At 38.7% G+C, this 16,936-nt stretch overlaps 1 protein-coding gene across 3 annotated transcripts in view; it reads right to left on the bottom strand.

The window, feature by feature from the left end:
* Nucleotides 1-16,936, bottom strand: part of lrch4 (leucine-rich repeats and calponin homology (CH) domain containing 4) — a 79,219-nt gene that overhangs the window by 26,084 nt on the left and 36,199 nt on the right. For all 3 annotated transcript variants that reach the window (XM_008434913.3, XM_008434911.3, XM_008434914.3), the window contains exons 2-3: nt 6,423-6,567; nt 1,298-1,427 (exon numbers count right to left, since the gene is read on the bottom strand). In XM_008434913.3, the coding sequence (XP_008433135.1) occupies nt 1,298-1,427; nt 6,423-6,567 (275 nt within the window). The remainder of the gene's footprint in view (nt 1-1,297; nt 1,428-6,422; nt 6,568-16,936) is intronic.

The raw sequence follows: 16,936 nt of genomic DNA, 5'->3' as shown, positions 1-16,936 counted from the left end.
AGCTGGACAAAATGAATCACAGAAGTGGTGAGAAAACATGTTTCTTTAAGTTGAAACAGTACAAACTGTAGCTTACGTGCATTTGTAAAGTAAATAAAGTGCACCAAATACTCTGCTCTGAATAGTTTGATACCTTTTTAACATTGACACTTAACATCTGAAGGAATCAATGTAACCCTGATGACCTAATCACTCTCCCGGCGAAGCAAGCAGTGAGTGAGCAAGGTGACAGTTGGATGTTACGATATTTGAGGATGAATATCAATTTTTTTTCTAGTAAAGAAAATATCGATATATATCGCAAAATCGATATTACACAGCCCTAATATATATTATATTTTTTATATCTTTTTAAAAATCTGATTACTCGATTAATCGTAAGAATAATCGATAGATTACTCGATTACTAAAATATTTGTTTACAACAGCCCTTGTTTACTCTGTAGATTGCAGTACAGAATGAACCAAACCGTGTCATCAACTCAGTAATCATGAAGAAATGGTGACCTCCATGGGTGAAAAATATAACGAAGGACAACCTTTTTGAAGTTATCATAAACAGTAATTTTTAGTTAATCAAAAAATTACAACATATTTAGGCCGACATGTTCAACTAATTGTGGATCCAAAAGATCCAATGGCGGCTTGCCTAGTTAGGGTTTAGCTGAAGTGCAAAAATTTTTTACAATTTAAACATATTTTTTTGCATGTTTACCTTTATTAAGAGTCTATAGTTGGGGTTTAAGTATTGTTAATAATGTCTTCTAATAACAAATAATTACTTTGTCATATTTTCAAATTGTGGTTAAGAGTTGACCAGAAATTTTAACATCTCTTAACGCAAAAACACGGTGGGCCGGTGGTGGACAACCCTAGCGCCCCCACCACTGGGCTTACCAGAAGCAGATCTCTGTCATACTGTACTGCATTAATGTAGTAATTCAAGCAAAAGGAAACCCAATGCAGCACTGAGTGTAGATGTTTAAGTTTTCTGAGAGACAGAACCTTGGACTTTACATCACTATGTAGGAATCTATACAAGTTTGACTGTTCCATTTAATTGCATTAAGTTAAATCAACTTAATGATATTCTAATTTACTGAGTTACAACTGTACACTGGGCTTTATTAAGCCATTGAAGTCAAGAATAACAGTCCACCAGATCATATAATCTGCACACACGTATTTACTCGAGCAATAGTAGTCGGGGGCAGAGATTCTGAGAGATCAAAATGTGTGTGTGTGTGTGTGTGTGTGTGTGTGTGTGTGTGTGTGTGTGTGTGTGTGCGTGTCGTACCAGCTGTCGAAGGTGTGTGAGCGCGTAGATGGAGGAGGGCAGTGAAGACAGCTTGTTGTTGCTGACAATGAGCACTCGCAATAGGGGGAGCTGGAACACGGACGGGGGCAAACTGGACAGGAGATTCCGACTGTGGAGAGAAGCACGCAAACACATGAACACACCCATGAACGAATAGTGATGTCACTGAAGAGACATCCTCACCTGGAGCGGGGATTAGATTTTAAAATCTAATGACTTAAACATTCAGAGGTTAAAGGATCAAATAACAACACAGCGATATGTGATAACATCTCAGCTGCTTCAGGAGTTTCATCATGGAGCTCACACTAAACAGCAGTTCCATGGATATTTTCTATTATACAGTCCATTTGCTCTGACTTATGCTGCATTACAGCCACCAGGAGGGGTTTTCCAGTATCCTAGCAACAGTAAAATAATAGTGTGGAGGAATGAGAAGAGAAGACTTACTGAAGTTGTACCAAATAAGAAAAAAAAAAAAACTATTTATAAGCACTATGAATAAATTTAATTCTAAGGTTTTTTTTTTTTTGAAAATGATGTTTTCTGTTATTCTAGAAAGCAAAATGAAAAAGCCTCTTAAATTGGAAACATGTCTAAAGAATATTTAAGATAAAATTTGCTTTTTGATATAGCAACTGTTTGATTAAGTCTCTTTGAAGTCTAATTTACCTTCACATCTAAATAACCGCTTGGCCTAAACTGATGAAGGTTACAATTTTCTGTTGTAATATGGGATAAGATCAAACAGATTATTTATGCTACTTCACTCTATAGACTATGTGGCATATAAACACAGCATAATTACTAGATACATAAAGGACTGCTGATCAAACTGACCCATAACATTAGTTTATTTTTATCAACCATCCAATTTATCAACCATCCAATTTCTTCCACTTATCCAGGGTCACTGAGGTAGCAGTCTAAGTAAAGAGGCAAAGACTTCCCTCTCCCAGCTCCTTCGGAGGAACCCCAAGGGATTCCCAGGCAAGCAGAGAGACATCGTAAATCAAGGATGTTCTGGGTCTTCCTTTGGGTCTTCTCCCGATGGGGCGTACCGGGAAGCACGTTATCAGGAAGCATCCTAAGTAGGTGCCTGAGCCACCTCAACTGGACCATCTCGCGTGAAGGAGCAGTGGCTCTACTCTGAGCCTTTCCTGAATGACTGAGCTTTTCACCCTATCTCTAAGGAAGAGCCCAGACACCCTGCAGAGGAAACTCATTTCAGCCACTTGTAGCCAGTCACTACCCAAAGCTCATGATCATAGATGAAAGTAGGAACATAGATTGACCGGTAAATCGAGAGCTTTTGCCGAAAGGCTTCTGTGAAAGCCGGAGATCACGGTCTGATGAAATCGAAAGAATTACATTATCTGCGACTGGAAATTCTGTCCACAAACATTAAGAACAGAATCAGTGACAAAGGGCATCCTTGACGGAGTCCAACTCTCCCCGAAAACAAGTCTGATTTGCAACCAACATTACAATTTTTCATCTGTATTAAGAGAGGGTGTGGAACTGCTGCAGTTGTCTAACACCTTTTCCAAGTCCACAAAAAACATGCAAAGCTTGGGCAAACTCATATGCATCCCCCTGATCCTGCTGAGGGTGTAGAGCTGCTGCAGTGTTCCACAACCAGCACAAAAACCAACCTGATCCTCCTGAATCTGAGGCTGAGCTATCCAGCGACTCTTCCTCCTCAGAACCCCTGAACAAACCTTACCAGGAAGGCTTAGGAGTGTGACCCCATGTAGTTGGAACATATCCTGTTGTTCCTCTTTTTAGGTAAATGGACTACCACCATAGTCTGCCAATCAATATGAACTGTCCTTTATACATCTTTAAGAGCAACTTGAAGTTTGCTTAAAAGAAGTTTAAACTTTATTTTTCTTTCTCAAGAACCAGTCCTGAGCGAGTGCTTTTGTTATTTTTCCCTTAGACTCCTTCACATTCTCTTAACCCTAGCCAGCCATGAGAAAATGGCTTCCTTTCTACTGTTATCATATGCTTGCTGAGGACCATGTGACAGCAGTTCCTGCAAAGTCAGTAACTTTATGATACTGGCTAGGTTTTCTTTGATTGAAAAGTTTTGAAAAAATGATACATTTTGGCAATTTATCATCGACAGAATTTGACTGTTTTATTATATATATATATATATATATATATATATATATATATATATATATATATATATATATTAAGAATTGAAAGTAACGACTGTATTGCACAAGCATAAACTGAAATGATTTGAATTTAATCTATTCTGTCCCCTAGGACAGAATAGCAGCAAAGTGACATGCTGTGAACAGACTGCATTTGAAATGTTCAGTTACTCCGTCATTGACTATTTCTGTTCAGTTAGGCCTGTGAATTGTAGTGTAAACAATTCACAGGCCTAGCTGTGAAAAAAGTTGTTTTGCTAAATTTAAATTTTTTTTAAACAAAAACAAAGTTAAAACTATTAAACTTTGTTTTTGTTTTATAGTTGTTGGTCTGTCATTTAGTGTTGGTAACTTTTATGGTAAAATTGTAAAATTTTGATTTATGTTCTTAAGGTTTTCCTGTGTCTTTTCTTGTTTTTTAAAAAAGTGCCGTATTTTCCGGACTATAGAGCTCACCTTACTCTAAGCAGCATCTACAAAGTTTTTTAAAACAGCTGGAAACGTACCAGGCTGGAAACGTAAGTCGCACCGGGCTATAAGCCTCTGGTATCTCCACCACTCTCAGTTTTTTTACAAGGACGCAGCAGAGGGCTGCATCCTTAATAAATCTGCTATTAAAGACGCAGCCCTCCGTCTCCAATGCCAAACCATGGATTTGTTTACGCCGACATTATGTGCAGCGGCTCCATTTCCCTCCTGTACTACCAGATCGATAGCCCTCAACTTAAAAGCTGCATTATATAAACTTCTTTGTGTTGTTTCCATGATGAGGGGGTCTGAGTTTGAAGAAATTTCTCCGCCGTGCCTGCTGCTAGCATCTAATTGTTCAAATTGAAAATCAGCACTTTCTTCTTTGATTTCCAATTTTGACTTCCAATGATTCACTTCCTGCTAAAGAGCCCCGTGGCGGTTGAAGAAAAATCCACAGAAAAGCCACACCAGGCTATAAGCTGCATGGTTCAAAGCGTGGGAAAAAAGTAGCAGCGTATAGTTCCAAAATTATGGTAAATGACAAAATCAGACCTCCTTTTTGGGCCCGAGTTGTGAAAATACAATCATGCATATGTTGCAGTGCTCCATGATTTAAGAAAACAGATGCAATCTTGTAAATTCTTCAGTTTACAGAAAGGATGGACTATTGGAGCAAAGCTGTTTTCATAGCTTCAATTGAGTGTATGTTTGCAACAAAGAAATTTTAACAGCTTGTAGCTGAGAGAAAACCTTGAAGTTCCAGATGAAGCTCTATCAGAAATCAGTTCTTGTGAGTGAGAACTCGATTATTAGTCAGCACTTAGTGAGATCTAAGTGCTACTTAGTCAGATCTAAGTAGCACTTAGATCTGTATGTAAACAGAGTGTATGTAAACAACATACACTGGAAATCAACTGGAACTGAGCATGTGAATTCTAACCCAAATCCCTCCCCCCACCAACTTTCCTCTCAAAAAGCTAGCGTGGTTACATAAAAATATAGTTGTCTTTGCTGTTTTCTGCGTACTGCTCTAATCCAACACACTCTCTTCCCATAGAAGAACAGCAGTTTGTCTCAGACTAAGGTTGTTCATGGTGTTGTCTAGTCTGACAACAGACTTACCACAAACACTTGAGGTGAAGAATGAATTTAGGCCTTGAAAAGTATTTTCTTTTTTTACATGTAGTTGAAATAGGCTTTTTTGACTATTTGTTATCTGGAATTGAAACATTCCTAGTGCAGTTTTTTTTTCTTTCATTTTCCTAGAGATAGCCTAATAATGACCCAGCAAAGAGACACTAGAAAAGTAATCAAACTGCCAAAATCCCAGAACCTTTAAAGATATTTTAGGCTTCTTTATTGCCATAACGCCTTATTGTGAGGTAGTCTTTTACAATAAAGATTAGTTCACTGTTCAGCAATCAAAACAAAAATGTATAAGCTTGAACTACAAAAAGACCTATAACAATATTGTAGTGTGAGAAGTCAAAGCTGATGTTAATAGAGAACATTTTAAGGAATGACAAAATGGCAACTTATGTAAATTATGTTCACATTAAGGTAAAAAACAACAACAAAATATTCAAACTAATATTTGTGATTTGCATAAAGAATGCTATTTATAGATACAGATGCAAAGCATAATTCTGGTTTATTTAGATTATGTTATAGATACTGCTAGGCATTCAGACCTTAAAACAAGGCAGACATGGTTGGAGTTTTAAGTTTAAATAAATTGACGGAGTCATTAAATAAAGTTGAACTTTTTTCAACATTTCTGGAGAATGAGGATATTCTTGGTTGAGAACAGCCAGCAATTCTCATACTGTAAGATTTCACAATATTCAAAAATATGTGTAATATTTATGGGGTATATTCATCAGCACAGCGTTGGTTTTGGGGAGAGGGTTTTAAAAAGGTGCCAGTTGAGATGCATCTACCTAAAAGTCATATCATTGGCTTCACTTTAAAATCAGACTCTGAGGTGAAATGACAGTATGAACAGGATACATTTTCATTTATAATTTGTTGATCAGCTGGTTTTCTGCTAGTTTGTCTGTCAGAAATGCTCAAAAACGAGTTTTCTGTTTTGGATCCTTATCTTTTGATATTGGCCAGCCTTGCGAATAGTTCCACTCCTTTTATTAGTTGTGATGAACTAATGTTTAAATGAACAGCTTCATGCTGTCAGGAGTGCTACCATGCATGAACACATTTGTAATTACTGTCCAGTGTCATTCTAAATAAATGATTGTTTCAGACCACATCAGGCCAATATTGCAAAAACTACAACCATGTCATATCATATCAGCACTAAAAACTAACTGAAACAGATTTTCTGCCCAAAACTGCCCACCCTGCTGGCATGGGTTCAGTCACATACTAAACAATGAGCCACCTAATTACCCACATGCTACACCAAGAGAACATGTAGCTCCTGATGTGGTGTGTAGGTGTTGAGTTACCTGAGGTTGAGGTAGGTAAGGGCCTGGAGGTTGGCCAGGCTGGGGGACAATAAACGCATTCCATTGTGGTACAGACTCAGCGTCTCCAAAGAGATGAACTGACACAGCTCCTCTGGAAGCTCACACAGGCGGTTCTTAGACAGATCTGAAACACACAAACACAAATAAACATTATGCTCATCCTTCAAACCGTTTGGTGACAAACTGATAGAGTTTTAAGTTTATTTATGTAGCCCAGCATTGGCTGTGTGTGCAATTCAAACGTACGTCACACACAATCCTTTGTTCACAAAGACGCATCATTCTCATTCCACTGCCTGCATCTCTAAAAGCACGACCATGGGTTTTATTTGGGGCACAAACGCTTGCAGTTCGGGGTTACTGATGTACAAAAATATTTTAAGCAATTTTATTTTTATTTTTTTTAATAAAAACAAGCAACACTTAGCCAGGCGAGGTGGCAAGTAAAGCCTGGCGGCCCACCAGGCTCATAATACACTGGCTTATAATACAGAGGCTTAAATTACACTTATGATACCCCGTTAATACAACATAGCATTTAGTTTTCTCTGTTTTGTATGTATTGTGGGTTTGTTAAAAGCGCCACTTCAGGCAAAGTTTTGAATGCACTACTGAAGCAAATGCGTTCCAAAGCGTCCTGTCCACACACTGTCAGATCCCAGTCAGCGAGATGCATTTAATCCAGCGTCCAGGTCAGATGATATTCAGAAGGGATTTTTTTATTGATTGATGTAGTTGTCCTTACAATATACTACAGGCGTAAAGTTGAAAATGTCACCATGTAAATCAAAAATGTCACAATGACAGGCTTCAGATTTTCCATAGTTTAAAAATAAAAGGTAAATATGGAAAATAATCCATTAACTTGAGCCCTGATCAACGTAACTTACTCATTCTTTGGTTACCTAGAAAAAACCTGTTGAGTAACTTGCACAGCAGGAGTTTCAGGTTTCACCATCATGCTTAATGACAGCTTAAAAATAAAAACATCATGGAGCGAAAACTGTGGATAAAAGAGGAAAGTCACACAGGGCTATAAGCCGCATGGTTCAAACCGTGGGAAAAAAGTAGCAGCTTATAGTTCGAAAATTATGGTAAATGACAAAATCAGACCTCCTTTTTGGACCCGAGTTGTGAAAATACAATCATGCATATGTTGCAGTGCTCCATGATTTAAGAAAACGGATGCAATCTTGTAAATTCTTCAGTTTACAGAAGGGATGGACTATTGGAGCAAAGCTGTTTTCATAGCTTCAATTGAGTGTATGTTTGCAACAAAGAAATTTTAACAGTTTGTAGCTGAGAGAAAACCTTGAAGTTCCAGATGAAGTAAATGTGCTCTTGGAGCGGTCGTCCCTCCTGCTTTGCTCAACCAAAACAGCAGCAGATGTCTCAGCACTGCGGAATATTGTTGATCGGATCGACGGACTACTGACGTGAGGGCTCGACAGACTTTTCACAAGTAAGATGGACATATTACTGTGTATTTTTTGTGATTAGAATATTACTATACTGTATTTATGTCCACTGGCGAAATACCAGCTAATGCTAGCTATAGTGCTTGGTGTTCAGCCCCCGCTCTTAAAGCTAACAGAGATTCCGTAAATCTTAAAATATTTCAGTCATTCTCCAACATTTAGATTATCTGATACAAGAACCTACTATAGAAATTAAACAATATTATAAAAATCATAATATAACATTCACCAGCAAAGTTTACACAGGTGGTAATGGCTATTATTTAATTATTTAACTGTCAACGTAAGATAACTCGAAAATCTTCCGTTTTTGTTTTGAAGGTTTTCTACGACGTAAGGAAGAAGGAAGAAATGTCTTTAAGGACAGACAGATTCACTGCACAGCACGGATGAATCTCGTATCGGATTTTGGACCCAATCTCAGCTGCTGAATCACTCTTTAGCCAGAACTCGTAGGATGGAAAACATATATGTATATGTGTGTGTGTGTGGGTGTGCGTGTGTGTGCATAAACATGTGTAGCCTAATGAATATTATTCAGTATTAATCATTATTTATTTATGTTTATATATTTATATAAATATGTATTGATAAGACGAGAGCGGTCCATTAGGCGTCTGTCCTTTTATTATTTCTATGTGAGAAACGGCCCGATCTACGGAAGACGGGTCCTTCGAAGGCCACGAATATGGACGACCAGAAGAGAGAAGCTGTAGCCTCCGGCTAGCTGCCTAGCCTTCATCTCGGCCTTATGTTGCTTAGCAACCGTGATAACGTGAAGCACAGAGCGGCGAAGGAAAAAAACCAGACTCAAAGTTGTTTTTTTTTACTCTATTTCTGTATTATTCTTCACCTTTTGTAATAAAGGTTGTTCCATAATAAAAAAGAAATCTGTCTGATTCTAAAATGTTTAATGTATACAGGGGATATTATTCATTTTCAAATGCTCTCCAGATCTCAGGTAGTTAAATAAAACTATTATGTTTGAAGGCTTAACTTTAATCAGTCAAACCCATTTGCTCAGGAATAAATTAAATACTTTAGTGAACCAAAAGATTTTACTACTACCTGACTTAATATCTGTGTTCCACCTCCACTCATAGGGGAAAACTAGCGGGAGTTTTTATAACGATTTGACGGGAGACATGCGTTCTCTCGGTGTACCGAACATGGAGCACCCAGCCAGCTGACAGCTGGCGAGAGGAGCTGGCTGTTAATGCAGCGGGAGCAGACATCTCCGAAAACGTCGGAGCAATATTGGAATTAGGTGATTTATTAATGAACCGAGCAAATATTTCAGATCTATACATCTACAGTCTCGCCTAAAAACATTGTAAAAAATCATTTTGTGTAATTTTAAGTGTAATACAGCAAAGCTTATTTTGTCGCCATTGCTGCTTTTCTGAACACCCGCTTTAAAGGATGCAGAGCCTAAATTCGGACACAGCTGTTTTTTGTTAGACTCCCCCTAGTGGTCTGGAGCACTTCCGTTTTCAGCACTTTTTGTTTGCATCTCTCTATTTGTTTGCTGCCTTCGCTTTTTGTTTGCGTCTCGTTTTTTGTTTGCTGCATTTTATTTGTGGTTGTAGTCTTTTTTGTTTGCGTCTCTCTTTGTTTGCTGCATTAGCTTTTTGTTTGCGTCTCTTTTCGTTGGCTCCATTAGCTTTTTGTTTGCGTCTCTTTTTTTGTTTTCATCTTATCTGTTGCTGTGCGTTTGCACCTGTCGGCCACCGTAGTGTGAGGAAGGATTGCTTTGCGAGGTGTAAGCTCAGTAGCTTGAGCTGCGCCTTGAAGGCGGTGCTGGGTCCACTCAGGTGTTTTGCATAGTTCAATGATTGCCACAGGAGATAACAATTTCTCAAACATGCATGAAAGAATCAAGGGAACACTTCAGGTATGTTTTTGATAAGGGAATAACATTATAACATGATGCAACACTCAAAAAAAGTAAATTTTACATAATACTGTCCCTTTAATTCAGCAACAAGAAATCTGAATATTTCATGTCTTTCTCAAACATAATACCTGAAGAAGAAAATTCCAGGTGCAAAAAGCGAGAAAGGGACACTTGGACATATGTTCTGGGAATGACAAAAACTGCAGGCCTTTTGGAGAACTGTCTTTAAGACCTTGTCTGAGTCGTGTAATTAATATTTCCCCAAACCCTCGATTCTGCAATATTTGGGGTTGTTCCTCGTATATGCAGTGTATTCACCTGGCAAGCTTCAGCTGTAGCCTTTTCCACATTGATTGCCCGTCGACTCATAATCCTATCGTGGAAAAAAGAGACAACCCCTTCCCATAAGCGATAAGATTTAGGACTTGCTCTCAAATCTCAGTTGAACAACAGAGACATGTTGTGCATGGTTCTACCAACACATTTTATAAAATGTGGCAACCATTCTTGTGCCATATTGAGAGACCCTATTAGAGCTTCGGAGCGTGACGTCACTGCTGTAGACGGAGGGACATCAGCGCCATCTTTGGGGTCCTCTCTGTTAAACATAACCGACAAAATCAACAGTCTCGCAAATTTTTTTAATCCAAGTTACTTAAAATAATTTAGCTATGGTACAAACTTCCTGCGTTATTGTCTGTAATGTCCGATCACAGGACTGAAACGGTAAAAAGATGGAAAACGGACTTTCGTTTCACTATTTTCCTACTTGGAAACAACGCGAGGAGGCTAAGCTATCGGAGCTAACGAAAAGAACACAAATGTCCTGGGTGTCAGCGGTTGAGACGTCCTGATATTACGTTCTCCAACATCCCCAGATACCTACAAGTTTGCTCCAAACATTTCCATTCTGGTGAGTGTCTAAATTTGCTTTGTTGGTGTTGCGTCATATTTTTTTTAGAGGTGTGCCGATCGATCGGCCGATTTTCGTGAAAAAGTGCATGATCGGTAATCGGCGATCATTGGCTCTTGTTGCCGATACCGATCGCCTGCATCTCATTTCGCAGCCTGCCTGTGCAGCTGGTCTCCTCTTTCCCTCACACTGCGCAAACGCGCAGCAACAAATCCTAAGCGATGTGGAACTATAACTCACTGAGTGAATGGGGAAGTTTGTGTGTTGCGGCGGAAAATTGAAGCACGTCAAAATGCATCAACACTACGAAGCTAATACGACATAAAAACTATGCCATACTTGACGGAGTTTGGCTACATCGAGGCTCACTGCAGTAAAAAAGACATATGGAGGATCAGATAGCAGGTAAAGCTACAACAGCGCACAGCTACAAACACTCACCCGGATTAGCATGACGGTCAGAAAGCTAAACAAATAACCCGCAAAATTATTTAAGTCTTCGAGATGTAAGACGCTGGTTCTGATCTCGCTGTTGAACCGTTGCTACGCGCTACAGGTAGTAATATTTCACAGACGGAGCGCCGCTTCTGCTCCACCTGGTAGTGACTCTCACACCGAACCTGTTTAAAGCTGCAGCATCTAACCTAAAAAAAATAAATTTTACATACGTATTAAAACTTTCGCTGTCCTAACATGAGACAAATAATCTCTGAAAAAATAATCTATCTCCTCCCTGTTCTACATAATTACTCCGCTCAGTCAGAAACAGCCACTCAGAACTAGCAGTAATCAGCTAGCCACCATGCTATCAGGAAGTTTTCATTCAGTAACTCTGGATTGTTTATTGTAATGGAACCTGTATTTGCCTTTGAATGTTAAGTTTTATACTTGAATTTTTTGGCAATGTTGAGAGGTTTTATTTTGGCTCTTTGCATTATTTAGCCTCTACAATTTGCCTTTACAATTTGCAGAATGCCTGTTTTGTTAGGCCCAATTGTAATTCTAGTGTTTCTTATTCTTATGCTTCCATAAAATGAATTGGCTTTTTGGGGGCTTTATCATATTCAAAAACTCGCCAAACTTCACAGAAAAATGTCCCCCTAGCAGAAGTGGGTGTGGCCAAACTGCCCTAACGTGAGTTGGGGGAAACCATAGGTCGTAGAGATCTGAAACTCGGTATGTAGGTAGAACCCCCCATATCAAGAAAAAAAGTCTCTTGGAGGTACCCCCTAAAATGTACAGGAAGGTGGCCATTTTGGGTCAAAGGTCAAATTTTGGTGATTTTTTCAATTGTACTCACGTCGAACTTTAACAAACTGCTCCTAGGTATTTTGACCTATTGGCGTCATTCTTGGTGAGGATGTAGATAAGGGGTGTGGCAATAAAAGTTATCAAAATGGTGAGTTTTCGTATATGTTGAGTGGGCGTTCCTAGGCACCAAAGTTGGCGTACTCGCCAAAGAAAACGAAACGCTACAACTTTCACATAAAAAGTTCAATTGGCACCAAACTTGCCATGAGTGATCCTGTTGGGATGCCTGACGATCCTATGTCATCATAGTCTGACCTCACCTAAGCCCCGCCCCCTCAGAACAAGAAGTGACTTGTTTTTTACTTGGAAAGCTCCAACTCTGGCTCGTTTGACCTAATCAAGATAATCTTGTGTCATATGACTGATAAGTTGGTCTCACTTGCTTTAAAGCAACAATAGTTTTTAGAGGAGGGCGTGGCCATGGCGAAGTCAGAGGTCACGCCACTGGCATACGTTTGGCTCTAGATTCCACATGTTTCCGCCCAGCTGCACCAAACACAATAGGATCGAACCTTGTGGGCCCCTCGACAGGAATCCATAACAATATTTTGTGGGCGTAGCCTAATTTCTCTACAGCGCCCCCTAGAATTATTTAAATGATTAGCCCCAAAACATGCTTTAACCTAGAAATATTAAACTTGATACACATGTATATCTTTTCAGGACCTACTAAAAAGTCTCTTGGAGCCATGGTCAAAACCCAAAAGGAAGTCGGCCATTTTGGATCAAAGCCGCCATTTCCTTTTTTTCAGTGACGTCGAATCTGATCAAACTCCTCCTACAGTTTTTTAGATACAGACTTCAAACTCAATCAGCAGACAGTTGAGACATTAAAGGTAAAAAGTTATCACAGGAATTTTTGTAAATCAAAGCATGTGGGTATGGCTAAGTCCCAAACTTTGACTATTCGCCATAAAACATCAAACTGACATAACTTCCACATAGAAGGTCACAGCTGCATCAGACTTTCTATATCTCACTACTGACCAGCGCTCATCACATTGTCATGGTCAGATGATGACATCACCTTAGCCCCGTCCACTTCCGACAGAAAGTCACCTGTTTTTTCTTATGTATGTCTTACTTTTACTGTTATTCATATGGAATTAATCATCTGCCACCTGACATGAAATGACTTGATGATGAACTCTGTAAATGCTGGCTGACCCATGGGGGCATGGCCAAATTGCTGTCCCTCGCCCAATGCACACAATTGTCTCTAAATAACACACGCGTCTTCCGATTGGCACCAAACTGGATATGTATGACCTTTGTTCACCGCTAAACAGCCCAAAAGGATTGAATTGTAATTTCACTCCACTGCGCCCCCTAGGTCATTCCATCAGCTATATCTCCTCTCTACAACGACCAATCTGCACCAAATTTGTGGTGTGTCGCCAGGGAACCATGGTGACACACCACAACCATGAGAGCTTCAACTGCGCTTCAGTTGAACCATGAGAGCTTCAACTGAAGCACAGTTGAAGCTCTCGCGCTTCAACTGCGCGAGAGCGTACGCGGTGGCAGGCGGGCGGCGGTGCTGGATGCCCCGCGGTGGCTATAGGCCGGAGCGGCGCTTGGCTGCGAGGGCCGCTTGAGGCTCCGCGGAGCTTTAATTTAGTTTTCTTCTTGGAAAAAGTTATTAAAAACAAGTTTTTGTCTAAATTAAGGTGAGTTCATGGTTCCTTTTTCCCCATAATGTAACCGGTAGAGTTTATGATAAAAAAAAAAAAATAATTATGTGATTGGTATCGGTGATCGGCCCTCATGAGTAATCGGTATCGGCAGGAAAAAACCTGATCGGCACATCTCAAATTTTTTTTGCTATGATTTTGTTTATGTAGCATGGTCCGAGTTTTGTCAGTGGACATCGGGGTTATTACATTTTTGTGAAGTAAACTATTTTACTAGTGTTATCAAATTTACAGCATTAATACTGATGTGTGTTCTGATATGTCCTCTTGAAGGCAAATCGACTTATGAAATGGATGAGCTCAATCCAGACTGGGGTCCAGCGCTGAATACGAGTCACTTCGAGGTAAACTCCACAACATCGGACTGACATGGACTTCAATTAAAGAGGCAATACAGCAAGACCATGGTGGATCAACAAGTTACAGAGGCAACTGTGTCTCCAGCTGGAGACGCCTCTCCACTTGGAGAGGCTGGAGACGCTGAGGAAGAAATCCCACGAGAGAAGGTCAGCAAGGCTGCAGACTCTGAACATGAACCATTTGTGTTGAAATACAGTTGGAAGTGGCTGTTTTCTCTCATTTAATAATTTCATGTATTAAACATTCATGAATTGTTTGATTCAAGCACTTCAAGTTGCATGTAAACAGGTCTTCACCTGTTTACAGGTGTAAGTAAAAACGTGATTTTTACTTAAATCACGTTTTAAGTAAAAAATTTATATTTAAAATATTTCAGGTAATAAACATAAGAATATTTTTTTAAATCAATATTTTATGTGATTCAAGTAAACAATTATATAATCAGACATCTGTCAGGTCACTGGGTTTGTTTTGCTTTTAATTTTATTTAGTTTCATGTTTTAATTCACTTTAGCTTAGCCCTTCATGGACCTTTTGATATTATTAGAGGTATTTAGTGTAGTTAGAATTATATTATTGCTTTTCCTTGTTTGTCTGAGTCCATGTCAAGCCTTCTTTAATGACTATAGTTTAATTCTATTTTATCCTTCTAGTTATTTCTTATTTCAGCCTCCCTGCAAGGTTTCTAGTAATGTTTATTTCTTAATTTGATCACCATAGGTTCAGTTGTTCTTCCATGTCTGAGTCTGCATCTTACTTTAGTAATTCTAGTTGGGTTATTTCTTTGTTTAGATCTTCTAGCTTCTCCAGCTCTGTGTTCCTTAGTTCTTATTGTTGTTAGATCAGCCTCGTTTCTATTTAGGTTCAGTTATGGTTTTCCTCATATCTTTCTCTCCAAGTTCATCAGGTTTTCTTTACTCTTAGTGTCTTTTGTATTTTCAATTCCATGTTTCCTCCCATTTGTGTTCCCAGCAGATCTCCTTAGTTTCCCTGTGCTACCTTCTCCCCAGCCCTCAGCAGCTCCTGTGCCAAATTACTCAAACCTGCTATCACTCTTCTCATCTAGCTAGGCCATTGTTCCAAATACTACCTCCCAGTACTTAAGCTCCTCTTTTTCAGTCACAACTCACCAGTCTAGCTTGTTACCCTGCTCACCATGTTGCCAGTTGTTACCTTTGTCATCCCTTGTGTCTCCTGTTTCATTGTGTTTTGGATTTCCTCGTTTTCCCTGGATTTTGGATTTAGTTAGTTTGCTTAGTTCATTAAAAATAACATCTTCATAAAGTACGTCCACCCCACATCATGACACAAACCAGATGAAAGAGCCCATCTTTAAACATTTTACATGTAATTAAACAATAAAGGTGACAAATTTTATGACATAGATCACACTTAAAGTAAATATTTCTTGTATTTAACATATTTCAGATAAGTGAACATGTAATAGATCCTGTCCTAGAATTTTATGTAATTGAACATTACGCGTAACAAATGTGATGATAATCTGAGGTTATACATTTTATGAACATTTTAAAAAAATATTTTTTAAATATAATTTTAGTTTAAAAAAATGTAAACTAAATTTTTATGCCTATATAGATTAGGCATAAAAATATGCCTAATCTATATAGTTTAGTAGAATAATTTCACACAGATTTTGAATTAATAGCTGACATGACCTAAAAACTATTGAAGAAAAATACTAAATTTTGACTACAGAAATTGCTAAAAAAAAAATATATATATATATATAAAGTGTTAAAATGTAATAAAGATGAGTGTGCCTCATCTATACAGTCTAGTAGAACAATTTCACAGTTTTTGAGGTAATGGGGCACACGATTTGGAAGCTATTGAAGAAAACATTTAATGTTAAAATTATTGAATATGGCTTAAAATTTTAATAGAGGATAGTGTGCCTCATGTAATGGCATTAATTACCACTTTTTTGTATCAGTTGGTCACAAGACAAGGCATTTATTTACAGGAGTGTTTGGTTCGGAAAATTGACGGTTCCTATGTGAACCTCCGAGAGCTTGAGGAGGGACCAGTAAAGACTGGCCGAAATTAGCGTTCATAAATCGGCTCAACCTTGAGCTGAACGCTCCTTACTCCGCGGAGCTCGGAATATCCAGTATCCAACTTGAAAACAACTTCACTGCGGTCGGTAACACAATGAAAACATCTGTGTTCTGACTAGTTTGTTTTGGTCTGTGGACCCCAAAGATGGCACCGAGCGACATAAACGTCATACGCAGTGACGTCAGCTCCAAAGCTCTATTCAACATAAAGTCAAGTAAGACTTCTATTTTTTCTTTATTTTTTTACTTTGTTTCTATATCTATGTAATAGATGTGTGGATTTGAATGTATTGATTGGGGATTTATTTTGCTGAAAATCCAATAAAAACATTCAAATAGAAAATTCAAGGTGCAGCAAACTCCTCGTCATGGAACCGAAGTCCCAAATCAGAGGTAGATTTCATAACTAAGGATCTGTGGGCTAGAGAACTTCAGGTTCTAAAAAATAAGAAAAAAAAAACCATATTAATCTGAGGTAGTCTTATCATAAACAACATCTTTCTGCTGATTTGATTTTACACTATTTGTCAAATCAACTCAGACTCAAATGAAAGTGAGGGTGGAGCAGATTAGATGGAATAGTCAGTAGCTTACAGAGTGATAGTGGTTTTAAAAGTCCCATTAGCGCTGAGCATTCATTGACAGCAGGATGAGACAGATGTCTGTCGATGGCAGACAGCCTAGTGGCTCTATATTGATCGCAGTTGGAAAAGCATGGAAGAGAGCGATGTTCCGGTTTGTTATGGCCTCTGTGGGAAC

This window comes from Poecilia reticulata, chromosome 18, assembly GCF_904066995.2.
Source record: "Poecilia reticulata chromosome 18, P_reticulata-male-v2, whole genome shotgun sequence".
NCBI lineage: Eukaryota > Metazoa > Chordata > Actinopteri > Cyprinodontiformes > Poeciliidae > Poecilia > Poecilia reticulata.
Note: the sequence above shows the minus strand (reverse complement) of the source record. Positions and strands in the feature narration are given on the sequence as shown.